The sequence below is a fragment of the Scyliorhinus torazame genome, chromosome 31, assembly GCF_047496885.1.
Source record: "Scyliorhinus torazame isolate Kashiwa2021f chromosome 31, sScyTor2.1, whole genome shotgun sequence".
NCBI lineage: Eukaryota > Metazoa > Chordata > Chondrichthyes > Carcharhiniformes > Scyliorhinidae > Scyliorhinus > Scyliorhinus torazame.
Window position 1 is genome coordinate 7,223,027 of NC_092737.1, and position 15,339 is coordinate 7,238,365.

General features: G+C 54.8%; 1 protein-coding gene across 1 annotated transcript in view; it reads left to right on the forward strand.

Annotated features, from left to right (window-relative positions):
• The window catches only part of LOC140404555 (segment polarity protein dishevelled homolog DVL-2-like), an 82,991-nt gene that overhangs the window by 59,726 nt on the left and 7,926 nt on the right, over positions 1-15,339 (forward strand). Inside the window, exons 2-9 of the mRNA XM_072493158.1 lie at positions 2,817-2,886; positions 6,541-6,662; positions 6,980-7,086; positions 7,478-7,607; positions 9,358-9,448; positions 11,656-11,725; positions 12,820-12,959; positions 14,886-14,962. Of these exons, the coding sequence (XP_072349259.1) occupies positions 2,817-2,886; positions 6,541-6,662; positions 6,980-7,086; positions 7,478-7,607; positions 9,358-9,448; positions 11,656-11,725; positions 12,820-12,959; positions 14,886-14,962 (807 nt within the window). The remainder of the gene's footprint in view (positions 1-2,816; positions 2,887-6,540; positions 6,663-6,979; positions 7,087-7,477; positions 7,608-9,357; positions 9,449-11,655; positions 11,726-12,819; positions 12,960-14,885; positions 14,963-15,339) is intronic.

The window sequence follows — 15,339 nt, forward strand, 5'->3', positions numbered from 1 at the left end:
ATGAGCAGCCAGTGAGGTGATGGGAATAACCCGGAATGAGCAGCCAGTGAGGGGTCGGGAATAACCCGGAATGAGCAGCCAGTGAGGGATTGGGAATAACCCGGAATTAGCAGCCAGTGAGGGGTTGGGAATAACCCGGAATGAGCAGCCAGTGAGGGGTTGGGAATAACCCGGAATGAACAGACAGTGAGGTGATGGGAATAACCCGGAATGAGCAGCCAGTGAGGTGTTGGGAATAACCCGGAAGGAGCAGCCAGTGAGGTGTTGGGAATAACCCGGAATGAGCAGCCAGTGAGGTGATGGGAATAACCCGGAATGAGCAGCCAGTGAGGGGTTGGGAATAACCCGGAATGAGCAGCCAGTGAGGGGTTGGGAATAACCCGGAATGATCTTGGCCAGTGAGGTGTTGGGAATAACCCGGAATGAGCAGCCAGTGAGGTGTTGGGAATAACCCGGAATGAGCAGCCAGTGAGGGGTTGGGAATAACCCGGAATGAGCAGCCATTGAGATGATGAGAATAACCCGGAATGAGCAGCCAGTGAGGGGTTGGGAATAACCCGGAATGAGCAGCCAGTGAGGGGTTGGGAATAACCCGGAATCATCTTGGCCAGTGAGGTGTTGGGAATAACCCGGATTGAGCAGCCAGTGAGGTGTTGGGAATAACCCAGAATGAGCAGCCAGTGAGGGGTTGGGAATAACCCGGAATGAGCAGCCAGTGAGGGGTTGGGAATAACCCGGAATGATCTTGGCCAGTGAGGTGTTGGGAATAACCCGGAATGAGCAGCCAGTGAGGGGTTGGGAATAACCCAGAATGAGCAGCCAGTGAGGGGTTGGGAATAACCCGGAATGAGCAGCCAGTGAGGGGTTGGGAATAACCCAGAATGAGCAGCCCGTGAGGGGTTGGGAATAATCCGGAATGAGCAGCCAGTGAGGGGTTGGGAATAACCCGGAATGAGCAGCCAGTGAGGTGATGGGAATAACCCGGAATGAGCAGCCAGTGAGGGGTTGGGAATAACCCGGAATGATCTCGGCCAGTGAGGTGTTGGGAATAACCCGGAATGAGCAGCCAGTGAGGGGTTGGGAATAACCCGGAATGAGCAGCCAGTGAGGGGTTGGGAATAACCCCAAATGAGCAGCCAGTGAGGGGTTGGGAATAACCGGGAATGAACAGCCAGTGAGGGGTTGGGAATAACCCGGAATGAGCAGCCAGTGAGGGGTTGGGAATAACCGGGAATGAACAGCCAGTGAGGGGTTGGGAATAACCCGGAATGAGCAGCCAGTGAGGGCTTGGGAATAACCCGGAATGAGCAGCCAGTGAGGTGTTGGGAATAACCCGGAATGAGCAGCCAGTGAGGTGTTGGGAATAACCTGGAATGAGCAGCCAGTGAGGTGTTGGGAATAACCCGGAATGAGAAGCCAATGAGGGGTTGGGAATAACCCGGAATGAGCAGCCAGTGAGGGGTTGGGAATAACCCGGAATGAGCAGCCAGTGAGGTGTTGGGAATAACCCGGAATGAGCAGCCAGTGAGGTGATGGGAATAACCCGGAATGAGCAGCCAGTGAGGTGATTTATGGGTTCACCTGGGATGCCCACCTTGTTTGGCCGAATCAGGGACAGGAATCACAGTTGCATTTAAGATGTTTGCTTTCCTCGCAAGTTCATGGGGTGTATTGAAGCGACTACATCGCAAGGCATTCAAACCAACCCACCACCCCCTCCAGTCCCAAGCATACCCACCAGCCAGCCAGTATAAACAGTCCTGTTTACATAGTTGTAACAGTGGAGTGCAGCCAGATTATTCTGAATCCTTCGTCCGTCCAACTCTGCTGCTGTTTTGTTCGAAGCAGCCAGTGCTTCAAACCAGTGGCAAGTGTGTTCGAAAGGAGCAGAACATTGGACCCAGTCCTCAGCGGAGATAATAAAAAAAAACTCCTTTTGTTTCATATCCTTGGCACGGGGCCCCCCTCTCGTTTCTCTGCAGCTTAATATTTAAGTCCCCATTTTAATGCTGACTCCTGCAACTATGGAGATTGTTTTGGGGCTGCCTGGGTGGGCTTCGTGCGCAGGCGACCAGCAAGATGTCCTGGGAACGTGGGATTGGATCAGACTTGCGGGAAGGATGTCGCGCTCAAAATCAACTTCAACGAAAGTCCTTTCCGTCAGCCGTGATTGGGTGAAGGGCTCCTCCGATCTCGGATTCAGAATGTTTAAGCCCCAGTGCAGGGATTTGGGCGGCACAGCACAGTGGTTAGCACAGCGGCTTCACAGCTCCAGGGACCCGGGTTCGATTCCCGTCTTGGGTCACTGTCTGTGTGGAGTCTGCACGTTCTCCCCGTGTCTGCGAGGGTTTCCTCCGGGTGCTCCGGTTTCCTCCCACAAGTCCCGAAAGGTGCGCAGGTTAGGGTGGGGCTATGGGGATAGGGCGCGAGGAGTGGCCCTAAGGAGGGGGCGCTCTTTCATGGGGCCACACAGACTCGATGGGCAGAATGGTCTCCTGCCGCACTGCATGAATTCTACGACACCATTATTCTCTGTGGGATCTTGCTGTGCAAATGTTGCCTGCTGCGTTTCCTACACTACAACAATGATTCCACTTCAGCAAGTTCATCATGGGTCTCACACAGTCAGACCATCCAGATTTTGAATGGAGGTACAGAAAGGCACGTCTGTTCATTGCCGCGAATCAGAGTTGTAAGGCCCAGAGAAGCGACTGTGGCTATATTTCAGTTGAAATTCAATTGAAGCATTCATTTCTCTCGTCCTGCTGACCTCGGGTCTAACAGCATTTAACTGTGATCTGTGTTTGACTTTTCAGCGTCGTGAAGGAAGAAATCTCTGACGACAATGCGAAGCTGCCCTGTTTCAATGGGAGGGTCGTGTCCTGGGTAAGAAGCCTTCACTATGGCCGGGGGGAGTGGGGGTGTGTGTGGGGTGGGGGGGGGGTGGGGGGGGGGGATCAGCAAGATATGTCAGTCCCCATAATAACAACAACGATCCCATCTACCCACCAACCCCCAAACCTCAACCCGCATGTTTACATAAACAAATGACAAAAATAAATCAGGGATTACCCGTAGTCACCCTTAATCTTACACAGCTTAATCAGAGGGTTAGATAGGGTGGACAGTGAGAGCCTTCTCCCGCGGATGGATATGGCTGGCACGAGGGGACATAGCCTTAAACTGAGGGGTAATAGATGTAGGACAGAGGTCAGGGGTAGGTTCTTTACGCAAAGAGTAGTGAGGCCGTGGAATGCCCTACCTGCTACAGTCGTGAACTCGCCAACATTGAGGGCATTTAAAAGTTTATTGGATAAACATATGGATGATAATGGCATAGTGTAGGTTAGATGGCTTTTGTTTCGGTGCAACATCGTGGGCCGAAGGGCCTGTACTGCGCTGTATCGTTCTGTGTTCTATGTAGCTCCCACCCCCACTCCAGGCCTCCAGCTCCTCCCGTCCACTGCCTCTTGTAAAACTCCTCCCCCTACCCTCGGTTCCTTCCCCCCCAACTTTCCACCCCGGCTAGACCACTCGGACCCTGTGCTGCCAGGCTCCGATGGCCGCAGCCCCTCTCCCCACCTCACTCCCGTTCACTGGCCGGCACACACCGGCCAGCGTGGAGGCCCCCGCCCGGGTCCCTTTCCCACTTGCCCGGCCCCAGGAAAGCCCAAAGATCCCCTTTTAGCACACAAACCCCGCCTATCCACCTACACCCCAAAGAACTCTCATTTCGAGTGAAAGTCCCGTCCCTTTCCTTGTCCAAATATATACCACCTTGGCTCCTTTAATCTCCACACCCGCGCGCAGTGATACAAAAAAGAAGAAAATACAGTCATGAGGTTACATCGGCACATGGCCATTCCTCAATTTGTCAGTTCTGCCACAGTCCTGCTTTCGCAAACTCCTCCGCTGCTTCCGCCGTTCCAAAATAAAAGTCCCTGAGCTTGTAAGTCACCCTCAGCTTCGCTGGATATACAATGCCGCACCGCACCTTGCTAATGTACAGTGCCCTCTTCACCCGGTTGAAGGCAGCCCGCCTCCTTGCCAGCTCCACCGTAAAGTCCTGGTATACACTTATACCAGCTCCAGCCCACTGCACCACCCGCTTCTGCTTGGCCCAGCTCAGGACCTTCTCCTTCACCCTCAGAGTCACTGCCCTTGGCGGCTCACTCGCCTTTGGTACAGGCCTCCACGACCGATGAGCCCGATCCAGTTCATATCGGGAGGGCTCCTCCCCCTCCCCCAGTAGTTTTGCCAGCATCGCGGCAAAATACTCAGTCGGCTTCGGTCCTTCAACTCCTTCGGGCAGCCCCACAATCCTCAAATTCTGTCGCCTGGATCTGTTTTCCAGGTCTTCCATTTTTCCTCGCAGATCCTTGTTAATGTCCATCACCTTCCGTATCTCCTTCCCCATCGAGGCAAGTTGATCACCGTGCTGCAATAACGTCTCCCCCACTTCCTTCAGCGGCTCCCCCTTGCTCTCGCACCTCCGCCACTGCGCTCACCACCTCCGTCCTCACCGGGGAAACCGCCTCCTCCACCAGCACACTCAAAACCTCCCTCATCTCCTTCCTCACCATCTCCATGCATTTCGCAATCTGCGCCAACTGCTTTTCAAATTCCGCAGCCATCACCTTGGTTATTTCTTCAGCCGTAAGCAGTGCGGCCTTCCCTGGTGCTCCAGCCTCCATTTTTCCTGGTGACCCCGCGGTGACCTGTCCACTCCCTGACGGACCTCCAGCTGGTTTTTTTCCGGCCGTTTTTTTGCTCACCCTCGACATTTTTCTTTGGGGTTTTTTTCCCTCCTGTGTCTTCTCAGTGCCTCCTCCGTGCCTTCTCCCTGCTTCTGCCGCCTCCGTGGACCCTGGGACCGGGCTTAAAGCCCCGAAATTGCCGTTCCCGAGCAGGGGCTCTCCATTGTGCGGACGCCTCCCGCCCGCCGTCACCGGAAGTCCCCCGCCCATAAGCTAACTTGACAGTAATGGGCAGTGAAATAAATTAATTGGACTTGGCATTGACGGCCAAAACCTCGTGCGCAAAATACGTCTGCCGGCAGAGGCCCTCGAGTGGTGTTTCATTGTTTGACGGAGTCTTTTCATCTCGATCTAATGCTTAACAGTTAAAACAACCTCATCCCCTCTGGAACAAAGTGGGGAAGATGGCCGCTGGAGCATTAACCTCAACCCTGGGCCTTTATGTTTCGAAACTTGTGCAGCGGTTTCTGCCTCGCCCCCAAGCCGGTCAAACGTGGCGGCTCGCAGGCCTGGAGGGGCTGCGGGTTCCATGTGCGGTCTGCGCTCGAGCCCAAATCCCGTCTCGCAACACGGTTGTCCTCGCCACCCTGGAATTGGGGGGGGTGCAAGCCTGCCGATCGTGAGATGTGGGTGGGGGCAGTAGGGTGAGCGGGTGGGCATCGGTGTGGAAGCTATTCCCCTGAGGACGAGGCAACATAATGATGCAGCCTCACGGGGTGGCGATAACCGCACGAGGCCCTCTCTTTGTGAGCCGTCTCGGCCGACTGCCTGTTATTAGTGGAGGACACGTCACAGCCTTTGCGGGGTTAAGTCAGCGGGGCCTTTTATTAGTTGTCCTGGCAGAGTGCCTGCGGTTGTTGTTTCCTTCAGGATGCTCATTAAGGAAACAATCATTTCTCTGATAGGAAACAGCTGTCACAGAATCGAAAGTTTCGACGTTGGCCCATATTGTAATGGCTTAAACTGCTCGGGGTTTTTTTTTTTGGACAGGAAGCTGTTGCGGCAGAATCTTGTTGTTCACTGCTCGCCATGGGATCACTTTCCATTTCAGTGTGACTTTATTGAGCGGCCGGGTGCTTGGATGTCCAAGTAGAAGAGGCTTCCTATCTCCCCGGTGCTTTCTGCAAGCAAAGCCTGGCTGATGGCACTGATGCTTTGGACCCCCACACTCTTTCTCTCTCCCCCCTCGCCCCCATCCCCCACCCAGGCCGCCATGCATCCGTCAAATGTTATTTTCCCATTCGAAAGTAAACACGTGGCGGTGGGGCGCACCAGGAGGGCTGCAGATTCCACGGCGAGCTTTCCCCCGAGCGGGGCTGCTCTTGGCGCCACAGCCGCAGGGCTCCTCTCCGAGTCGGGGGCTACCATTTGGGCCTTCTCGCCTCTGAGCCCAGTTGCCGCCTGTCGGCGAGCTGTTCCGCCACGGAGGCAGACCGTCGTAGCTAAGCTCAACCTTGATATCCAGCATTGGGGGAGTTGAGTTGGCCGCTGGGCAATATTCAGCCGACTTGCCCCCCCCCCCTTTCTCCGGCCGAGCGGTGTCGCCAGTTGTGACCACGATTGTACAGGTTGAGACGGGCTGATCCTACGTGAACTCCGAGCTGTGAGTCTGATCCACGGGGGACGGGTTTTTCCTGTGCCGTTTAATCAGAAAGCTGCCGCACTGAGGGTACTCATCCTTGGATAAGCTGCGCACGCTGTTTGAGTGGCTCCCTATTGCCTTCCTGCCCGTGCTCGTCCTGCACTAATATCGTTCTTGTTTCTTCCCCCCCCCCCCACGTAGTTGGTCTCCGCTGAAAGTTCGCAGTCGGAGCCGGCAGCTCACCCTGTCAGCAGTGTGGCGGACGTGCCCCCTCCGATAGAACGTACGGGAGGAATTGGCGACTCGAGGCCTCCATCCTTTCAGTGAGTAACACCACCAGTTTATTAACGCTGCCGCTGAGATCGGTTACTCGTGTTTCACCTGGGCGGGGGATGTGTGAGAGTATCTCTAAGACTGGGAGTAATGGTCAAAAGCATAGTTTTAAAAAGGTTGAGGAGTATAAGAGAGGAAGCTCTTCATTCGCCACTTGAAACCCCATCTTGACTGGCGGGCCGAAGGCCTGTGTTGCCTTGTTTTAAACTTGGTGCCTTTTTAAGCTGCAGTTCTGTCTCTCTGTTCTCGCGCGATTCCCCCCACACCCCCTAAAGGAGAGGCTGAACGCTTTTCCTGCTTCTTGCAGCGCCAACGTGACCGGGAGCCGGGAGAATTTGGACAACGAGACCGAGACGGAATCGGTGGTGCTGTCGCGGAGGGAGAAACCTCGACGGCGAGAGAGTATGGAGCACGGTGAGGGCAGAGGGCGGGGGCTGAACCCAAGGGGAGGCTGTAACCTAGCCCGGCCTCGCGAGGTTGGATGTACACCAATATTTGTACCCAGGCAGCGAACTTCCAAATATGTGTGGTGTAAACTGCTGTGTTCAAGTTGGTGTTGTCGGAGCAACTGCGAAAGATGTAAAGGCCCCAGTCCAGTGACCTCTTTAACTGAGCCAAACGCACTGGTCGGTCGTGAGTTGGGGTTTACGTTCTCTCCCTCCTTCTCCGCAAGAGGAACAACCACCTTTTGTACACTTGATCATCAATGCCTGCTTTAAGGTTTGTGTGCATGCCCAGTTAGGGCAAGTTGCTGCAATGTGGCTGTTGTGACAGTTTTAAAGCGATGTGTTCTGCGCTCTTCCAGGCCCCAGAGTTAACGGGCACCCAAAGATGGAGCGCCACCTTGCTGGCTACGAGAGCTCGTCCACGCTCCTGAGCAGCGAACTCGAAACAACCAGTTTCTGCGATTCAGACGAGGATGACGCAGCAAGCAGGTACACCTCTCGGATGTAATAACCCTTCCTCCTGCCCTCCTTTACAGAGCACCCTATCTTTGGACTTGTGGGAGGAAACCGGCGCACCCAGAGGAAACCCAGGCAGACACGGGGGGTGGGGGGGGGGGGAGAGAACAAGCAGACTCCGCACAGACAGTCATCCGAGGCTGGAATCGAACCCGGGGTCCCTGGCGCAGTGAGGCAGCGGTGCTAACCACTGTGCCTCACCTGCCCCAGAGCCGGTCCAGTGCCTCAGACATCGGAAGCCACGTCTGAGGGGCTGGTTTAGCACACTGGGCTAAATCGCTGGCTTTTAAAGCAGGCCAGCAGCACGGTTCAATTCCCGTACCAGCCTCCCCGAACAGGCGCCGGAATGTGGCGACTAGGGGCTTTTCACAGTAACTTCATTGAAGCCTACTTGTGACAATAAGCGATTTTCATTTTCAATCGCTCAATCCTCGTATTCCTGTGCTCACTAGCACGTGGCATTGGGAGTAAACCTGAGATTACTCTCTTTTTTTTTATAGTTCTGCTTTTTAATTTCAAATTTTGATAGCTGGAACTCGAGCTTTTGCACTTCCCGTGACACTTCCCGCAGGTGTTTGTCTGAAACACCTGGTGCATTGGTGACTTCCCACGTTCCACAGGATGCACTTTCTGCGACACAGGGCTGGGCTGGTGCGTCTGAACTTTTACAAACTATTTATTACGAGTAAAATAAGTTACCAATTACTCAACAGTCAACTTCTTACTCTATGTGGAAGTAAGATCCGAATGCAGCTGCCCTCTCGTGGAGAGCTCGTGTACCACTTGTTTAAGACTGGATTCAGAAACGTAAACTCAAAGCTTAATTTTGCCCGAAGTGCTAAACACAAACGAGGCTCGCGTGAAGCTCCCCTCACTCGGCCAAGATGCCACTGAATGGCGGAGCAGGCTCGCGAGACTGCTTCCGTGAAGTGGCCAGGTACGCAGGGAGCCGTGTCCCCAACGCGCACCAGAGTTTCTGAGAGGGTGGGGGAGGTCTGTTTGGGGGAGAGGGGGGGGGGGGGTTGCGGTGCGAGGATGGGACGTGTGTGGGTATGGTTCGCAGCATTCCGCCAACCTCCATACCTGCACAGGGCCGTTAGTTCGACCGCGCTCAGAACACCGCAGGCGGTGTTCGCCTCCTTACCTACGGAGGGAGATATTTGCGGTGGTGACATTCACCGAAGGCCGACTGGGCTGTAAGTGATTTGTTTTGTGAGGAAAGGTTGGTCAGTGGGCCTACACTCACTGGCGTTTGGAAGAATGAGAGGTGATCTTATTCATACAAGATTCTGAGGGGTGGATGCTGTGAGGGTGTTTCCCTTGTTGGGGGGGGGGGGGATCTAGAACGAAGGGGCACAGTATCAGAATAAGGGATCTCCCATTTAAAGCAAAAATGAGGAGGGTTTTGTTCTCCTGGGGCGTTTAATCCTTGCAGTTCTCTTCCCCATGGGGTACTGGAGGCTTGTTGAATATATCGAAGGTTGAGCTGGACAGATTATTGATCTACAAGAGAGTTGAGGGTTAAGTGGGGGGCAGGCCGGATTGTTGAGACCCCAGTCAGATCAGCCAGGATCGTATAGAAGGGCAGAGCAGGCTCGAGGTGCGCGAGAAAGATTAAAGCCACTTCGTACCAAGCTCACAGCGGTAATGTCCGTGAGGCGGAGGACAGATGGAGTTTCGTTCACGTTTATGTTTTATCTCTTCCCCCCCCCTCCCCCTTTAGATTTAGCAGCTCCACAGAACAAAGCAACTCCTCCCGGATCCTGAAACGCCACCGCCGCAGACGGAAGCAGCGGCCCCCGCGGCTCGAGCGGGTAAGAGCACCCTCGCCCACTGTGTTGTCGGGTGTTTGGAGCCAGGGCCCTGCCTTTTGAATCACGAAAGCTAAGTGTAAATGAGCGCGAGCGCGTGACCCCCTCGGCCTCCTTTCGCCAGAGACCACCTCCCCCGCCCTCCATCCCGCGCAGCCCTGCAGATCCTTCCCCTTCCAATATTTATCCCGTTCCCCTTTGGAAAGTTCCTATTGAATCCGCTTCCACACACGCCCCCCGTTCAGTGCTCCTCCTCTCTCCCTCTGGCTCTTTTACCGATTCTATTCAATTTGCGTATCTCCTGCCGCTGCAAACCGTTTCTCCCAATCTACCGCTTTAAAACCCTTTATCCGTTTGAACACCGATTAAACCTCCAAATTAGACTTCAGTCCCAGGTTCGTCCTTTTGCCAATTTGCACTCTGAGCATCAATCGGGACACACTCCCTCCGCCTCCTCCACGTGGCTCAAGCAACATTCCTCTTCAGAGCTGGGCCACGTGGCGGTCTTAAAGGGACCGCGCAGTGCAATAGGCAGGCCTCGCGCAGCGAACGGTACTGGGAGGGAGCGTCGCTCTTTGCCCTGCAGTCGTGGTTCAACGTGAATAGCACCCGAGGGACCTACTGTGATACATCACTAAACGGTGCCCTCATTCACCCCCTTTCATCTATTTCACAGCTTTGACGCTCTGAGTCAGGCTGCCCTCTGCGCATGGGGGCGGGTGTGGCCTGTTTTCACGACGCCCCGGCAAAATTATTTAGTATCGAATGTTAAACTCATCCTGTTCAGTTGGCGACTACTTGTTTCGGGGGTGGACGTCTCCTCAGATGTGTTCAGAATCTGCGCTAACTTCAGAGTGGGTGCAACGAAGGTTCGCTAGATTGGTCCCCGGCGCGGCGGCACAGTGGGTTAGCGCTGCTGCCTCACGGTGCCAGGGACCCGGGTTCAATCCCGGCCTCGGGTGACTGTCTGTGTGTGGAGTGTGCACGCTCTCCCCGTGTCTGCGTGGGTTTCCTCCCACAGTCCAAAGATGGTGCAGGTTGGGTGGATTGGCCGTGATAAAGTGCCCCTTCGTGCCCAGGGATGTGCAGGTTAGGTTAGGGGGTTATGGGTATTGGGCAGAGTGGGTCACTGCAGACTCGATGGGCCAAACGGCCTCCGTCGGCACTGTAGGAGTTCTACGCGCTGCCTTGCTTGATAAGAAACCATTGAGTAGAATGGGCTTCTATTCTCTTTTATATTAGAAGGATGAGAATTGAAATGTATAACATTCCGAGCCGATGCGGAGAGCCTCTTTCTCTCTTAGTTGGAAAGTTGAGGACCGGGACGGGGGGGTCACAGTCTCAGGATAAGAGGTCGCCCGTTTAGAACCTGGACTGAGAAATGTCTTCTCTCGGGTGGATTGTCCTCTTCAGAGGAAGATTGTTTCGTCTCGGTCTGGTACTTTCCCCATTGTTGTGTGGCTGCACAACCCAAGAGGCAAAGCTATAAACTGGCTCGGGATTGAAGCTTAATTTGTGTGACTCGATAGAATTCCCTCGCCCAGAGGGCTGTGGTTTCTTCATCATCAACACTGAGGGATAATGTGCGGGGAGGTGGGGAGCTCCGTCTTCCTCTCTCCTGCACGCCCGTGTGTTCTATCTTTCTTTGTCTCTCGCACATGATCCATCTCTCTCTCTCTCTCTCCGGCTGCCTCTCTCCCTCATCCCTTCTCTCCTATGTCTTATGTTTTTATCCAAAGTCATTGAAAATTGGAACAAGGAGTGAGCGAGGAGGAAGCGGATGCTTTATAGTTGCCGACACGTGGTTCCTGGGGAGGGTGCGGAATAACTCGCGAGCGGGAACCCTGGCCGGCTTTGCTTTCCTCTGACTGAAAACTGACCGAAATGATCGGCAGCTTGCTTTGCCCTTCTTTCCACCCGTCTCCGCCTTGCCCCCCCCCCCCCCCCCCCGGTGCTGGGGAGGGTGGTTGCAGGCCCGGGCTACTCATCCAGTGATTGCCGCCGCGGAATATGTACATGGACACCAGGATCAGGTATGCAGCTCGCCACCAGGAGTTGCCACTGGGGACACACACACACACCTGAGTAATCTCGTGAAAGTTGCCATCGTTGGGGGGGGGGCGGGGGGGTGTTAGGGATTGGGAGGTGGGGGCCATCGGTTTGAGATGGCCCAGCTCTGACTCGGCATTTCCGTTTTCCACCCCACACAGGCCTCCTCGTTCAGCAGCGTCACCGACTCGACAATGTCCCTGAACATCATCACAGTCACGTTGAATATGGGTGAGTGTGCTCTGCAATGCTTGAACCTGCTGTGCTCGAGTAGGCCTGACCCGGACAATGGGAGTGGACCTCCCTGCCCGTCGAGCCTGGCTGATTTCAGTTGAGGTGCCGTATCCCCACGTTCCTGCCTACTCCCCGTATCCCTCGATCTCCGGACAGACCATAAATCGGTCCATTCCTGCATTTTTTTATATTCAACGATGGGAGCACCCAACACTCTCTGGGGTGGAGAATACCGAACATCCACAGCCCTGCTGTGGAAGCAATTTCTCCTCATCCCAGTCCGAAATGATCGGCCCCTTATCCAGAGACTGGGCCCCTCTGTTCGAGATTCCCACCCACGGGGAAGCAACCTCACAGTGACCGCCTTTACAAACCCCTTCACAGTCCTGTATGTTTAATTGCGATCACCCCTCGTTCTTGTGACCCAGTTTGCTCCGCCTCTCTGATCCCAGGATAACCGCCTCATCCCAGGGATCAATTTAATGAGCCGTCACCAGCTGCCCCCAATGCAAGTCTCTCCTTAAATACGGAGACCAGAATTTCAGATGGTGTTCCAGGTGTACTGTGTCACGAGGTTCCTATGCTGTGCGTGTAAGCCAGCCGTCGCTCACAGAATTGCAGAAAAGAATGGGGTCATTTGGCTTGTGAGGGGTGCTTAGAGCTGAAGGGGATCATCAGCCGTGACCCTGATCGCACTTTAATCATAAAATCTAGGCCGTCGCTTCCAGTGCCCGAGATCAGGGTGCGCCGCACAGTTGGAGGCCGATGTCTTTCGGGTGGGACGTTAAATTGAGGCTCCCTAGAAGGTAACGGATCCCGCAGCGCGATTGAAGGAAGAGCTGGGAGTGTCCTGACGAATATTTCCCCTCAGGCAGATTATCAGATCACGATCTCGTTGCTGTGTATAAATTGGCTGCTGCGTTTCCCACATTGCAACAGTGACTTCACTTCAGAAGGGGCGGAGGGGTGGTGCTATGGAAATGCAGGCTTTTCCTATCTCTGGAGACAAATGGGACGAGGCATCGAATGCAGCGATGCTGTCCCGGTCCTCAGAAAACAGAACATACTGATTCCAGTTTCTCCCACTCTAGAAAAGTACAACTTTCTGGGCATCAGCATCGTTGGCCAGAGCAACGAGCGAGGGGACGGAGGCATTTACATCGGGTCAATAATGAAAGGTGGAGCAGTGGCTGCAGATGGGAGGATTGAACCGGGTGACATGCTGTTACAGGTAAGTTTGTGTGTGTGTGCCTGTGTGTGTGTTGTGTGCGTGCCTGTGTGTGGTGTGCGTGCCTGTGTGTGTGCGGTGTGCGTGCCTATGTGTGTGGTGTGCGTGCCTGTGTGTGGTGTGCATGTGCGTGTGCCTGTGTGTGTGTGGTGTGCGTGCCTGTGTGTGTGGTGTGCGTGCCTGTGTCGTGTGCGTGCCTGTGTGTGTGGTGTGCGTGCCTGTGTGTGTGTGGTGTGCCTGTGTGTGTGCGGTGTGCGTGCCTGTGTGTCGTGTGCCTGTGCGTGTGCCTGTGTGCGGTGTGCGTGCCTATGTGTGTGGTGTGCCTGTGTGTGTGCGCGGTGTGCGTGCCTGTGTGTCGTGTGCCTGTGTGTCGTGTGCCTGTGTGCGTGCCTGTGTGTGCGGTGTGCGTGCCTATGTGTGTGGTGTGCGTGTGCCTGTGTATGTGTGCCTGTGTGTGTGTGGTGTGCGTGCCTGTGTATGTGTGGTGTGCGTGCCTGTGTATGTGTGGTGTGCGTGCCTGTGTGTGGTGTGCGTGCCTGTGTGTGTGTGGTGTGCGTGCCTGTGTATGTGTGGTGTGCGTGCCTGTGTATGTGTGGTGTGCGTGCCTGTGTATGTGTGGTGTGCGTGCCTGTGTATGTGTGGTGTGCGTGCCTGTGTGTGTGTGGTGTGCGTGCCTGTGTGTGTGTGGTGTGCGTGCCTGTGTATGTGTGGTGTGCGTGCCTGTGTATGTGTGGTGTGCGTGCCTGTGTGTGTGTGGTGTGCGTGCCTGTGTGTGTGTGTGGTGTGCGTGCCTGTGTATGTGTGGTGTGCGTGCCTGTGTGTGTGTGGTGTGCGTGCCTGTGTATGTGTGGTGTGCGTGCCTGTGTATGTGTGGTGTGCGTGCCTGTGTATGTGTGGTGTGTGTGCCTGTGTGTGTGTGGTGTGCGTGCCTGTGTATGTGTGGTGTGCGTGCCTGTGTGTGTGTGGTGTGCGTGCCTGTGTATGTGTGGTGTGCGTGCCTGTGTGTGTGTGGTGTGCGTGCCTGTGTGTGTGTGGTGTGCGTGCCTGTGTATGTGTGGTGTGCGTGCCTGTGTGTGTGTGGTGTGCGTGCCTGTGTATGTGTGGTGTGCGTGCCTGTGTGTGTGTGGTGTGCGTGCCTGTGTATGTGTGGTGTGCGTGCCTGTGTATGTGTGGTGTGCGTGCCTGTGTATGTGTGGTGTGCGTGCCTGTGTGTGTGTGGTGTGCGTGCCTGTGTATGTGTGGTGTGCGTGCCTGTGTGTGTGTGGTGTGCGTGCCTGTGTATGTATGGTGTGCGTGCCTGTGTATGTGTGGTGTGCGTGCCTGTGTATGTGTGGTGTGCGTGCCTGTGTGTGTGTGGTGTGCGTGCCTGTGTATGTGTGGTGTGCGTGCCTGTGTGTGTGTGGTGTGCGTGCCTGTGTATGTGTGGTGTGCGTGCCTGTGTGTGTGTGGTGTGCGTGCCTGTGTATGTGTGGTGTGCGTGCCTGTGTATGTGTGGTGTGCGTGCCTGTGTATGTGTGGTGTGCGTGCCTGTGTATGTGTGGTGTGCGTGCCTGTGTGTGTGTGGTGTGCGTGCCTGTGTGTGTGTGGTGTGCGTGCCTGTGTATGTGTGGTGTGCGTGCCTGTGTGTGTGTGGTGTGTCGTTGTTGGTACTTGCTTATCCAGGCACGTGGAGAGTATCCCATCACACTCATGACTTCTGTTAAGTCTCTAGACATTGGTCCCCTCCAGGGTTTTGCTGGTGGGGGATTCACTCGGGGTAAAGCTGTGAATGTCCGGGGCTGCCTTGCTGTGACGCCTGGGTACCGAGTTGTTATGGATGGGGAGGATCTTTTTTTTGCTGGCTGCAGAATTGTTAATGGTCACGTGTGACTGCTTGCGCTGGGTTCCTGCTCACTCCATCACTCACTGTGGCTCCCTCTTCCCCTTCAGGTGAACGATATAAACTTTGAGAACATGAGCAATGATGACGCGGTGCGGGTTCTGAGGGAGATCGTTCACAAGCCTGGGTAAGTGACAGTGCCGCCTGACACTGTTGAATAGCTTGTCTCCCCCACCCTCGCTGTGAGCGAGCCTGTTGATCGTACTGTCTTTGAATGTGGATTGTGTCGATTGTTCCACTCGCCTTGGGGAAGGTGCCAGGCAGGTGGTACCCGGTCTGAGACAGTTAAATTATGATGACAGATTCTGCTGGTCAAAAGGGTTTGATAGATAAATACAACAAAACTATTTCTTCTGATGTGGTGAGTCCAGAACCAGGGGTAGTGGGGAGGGGAGGGGAAAGGTGGCAGAAACTCAAAGGTCGAGCCAGGCCATTCAGAGGGGCTGCCAGGAGAAGCCTCTTCACACAGAAGGGGGCGGAAATCTGCAACCCTCTTCAATTCGA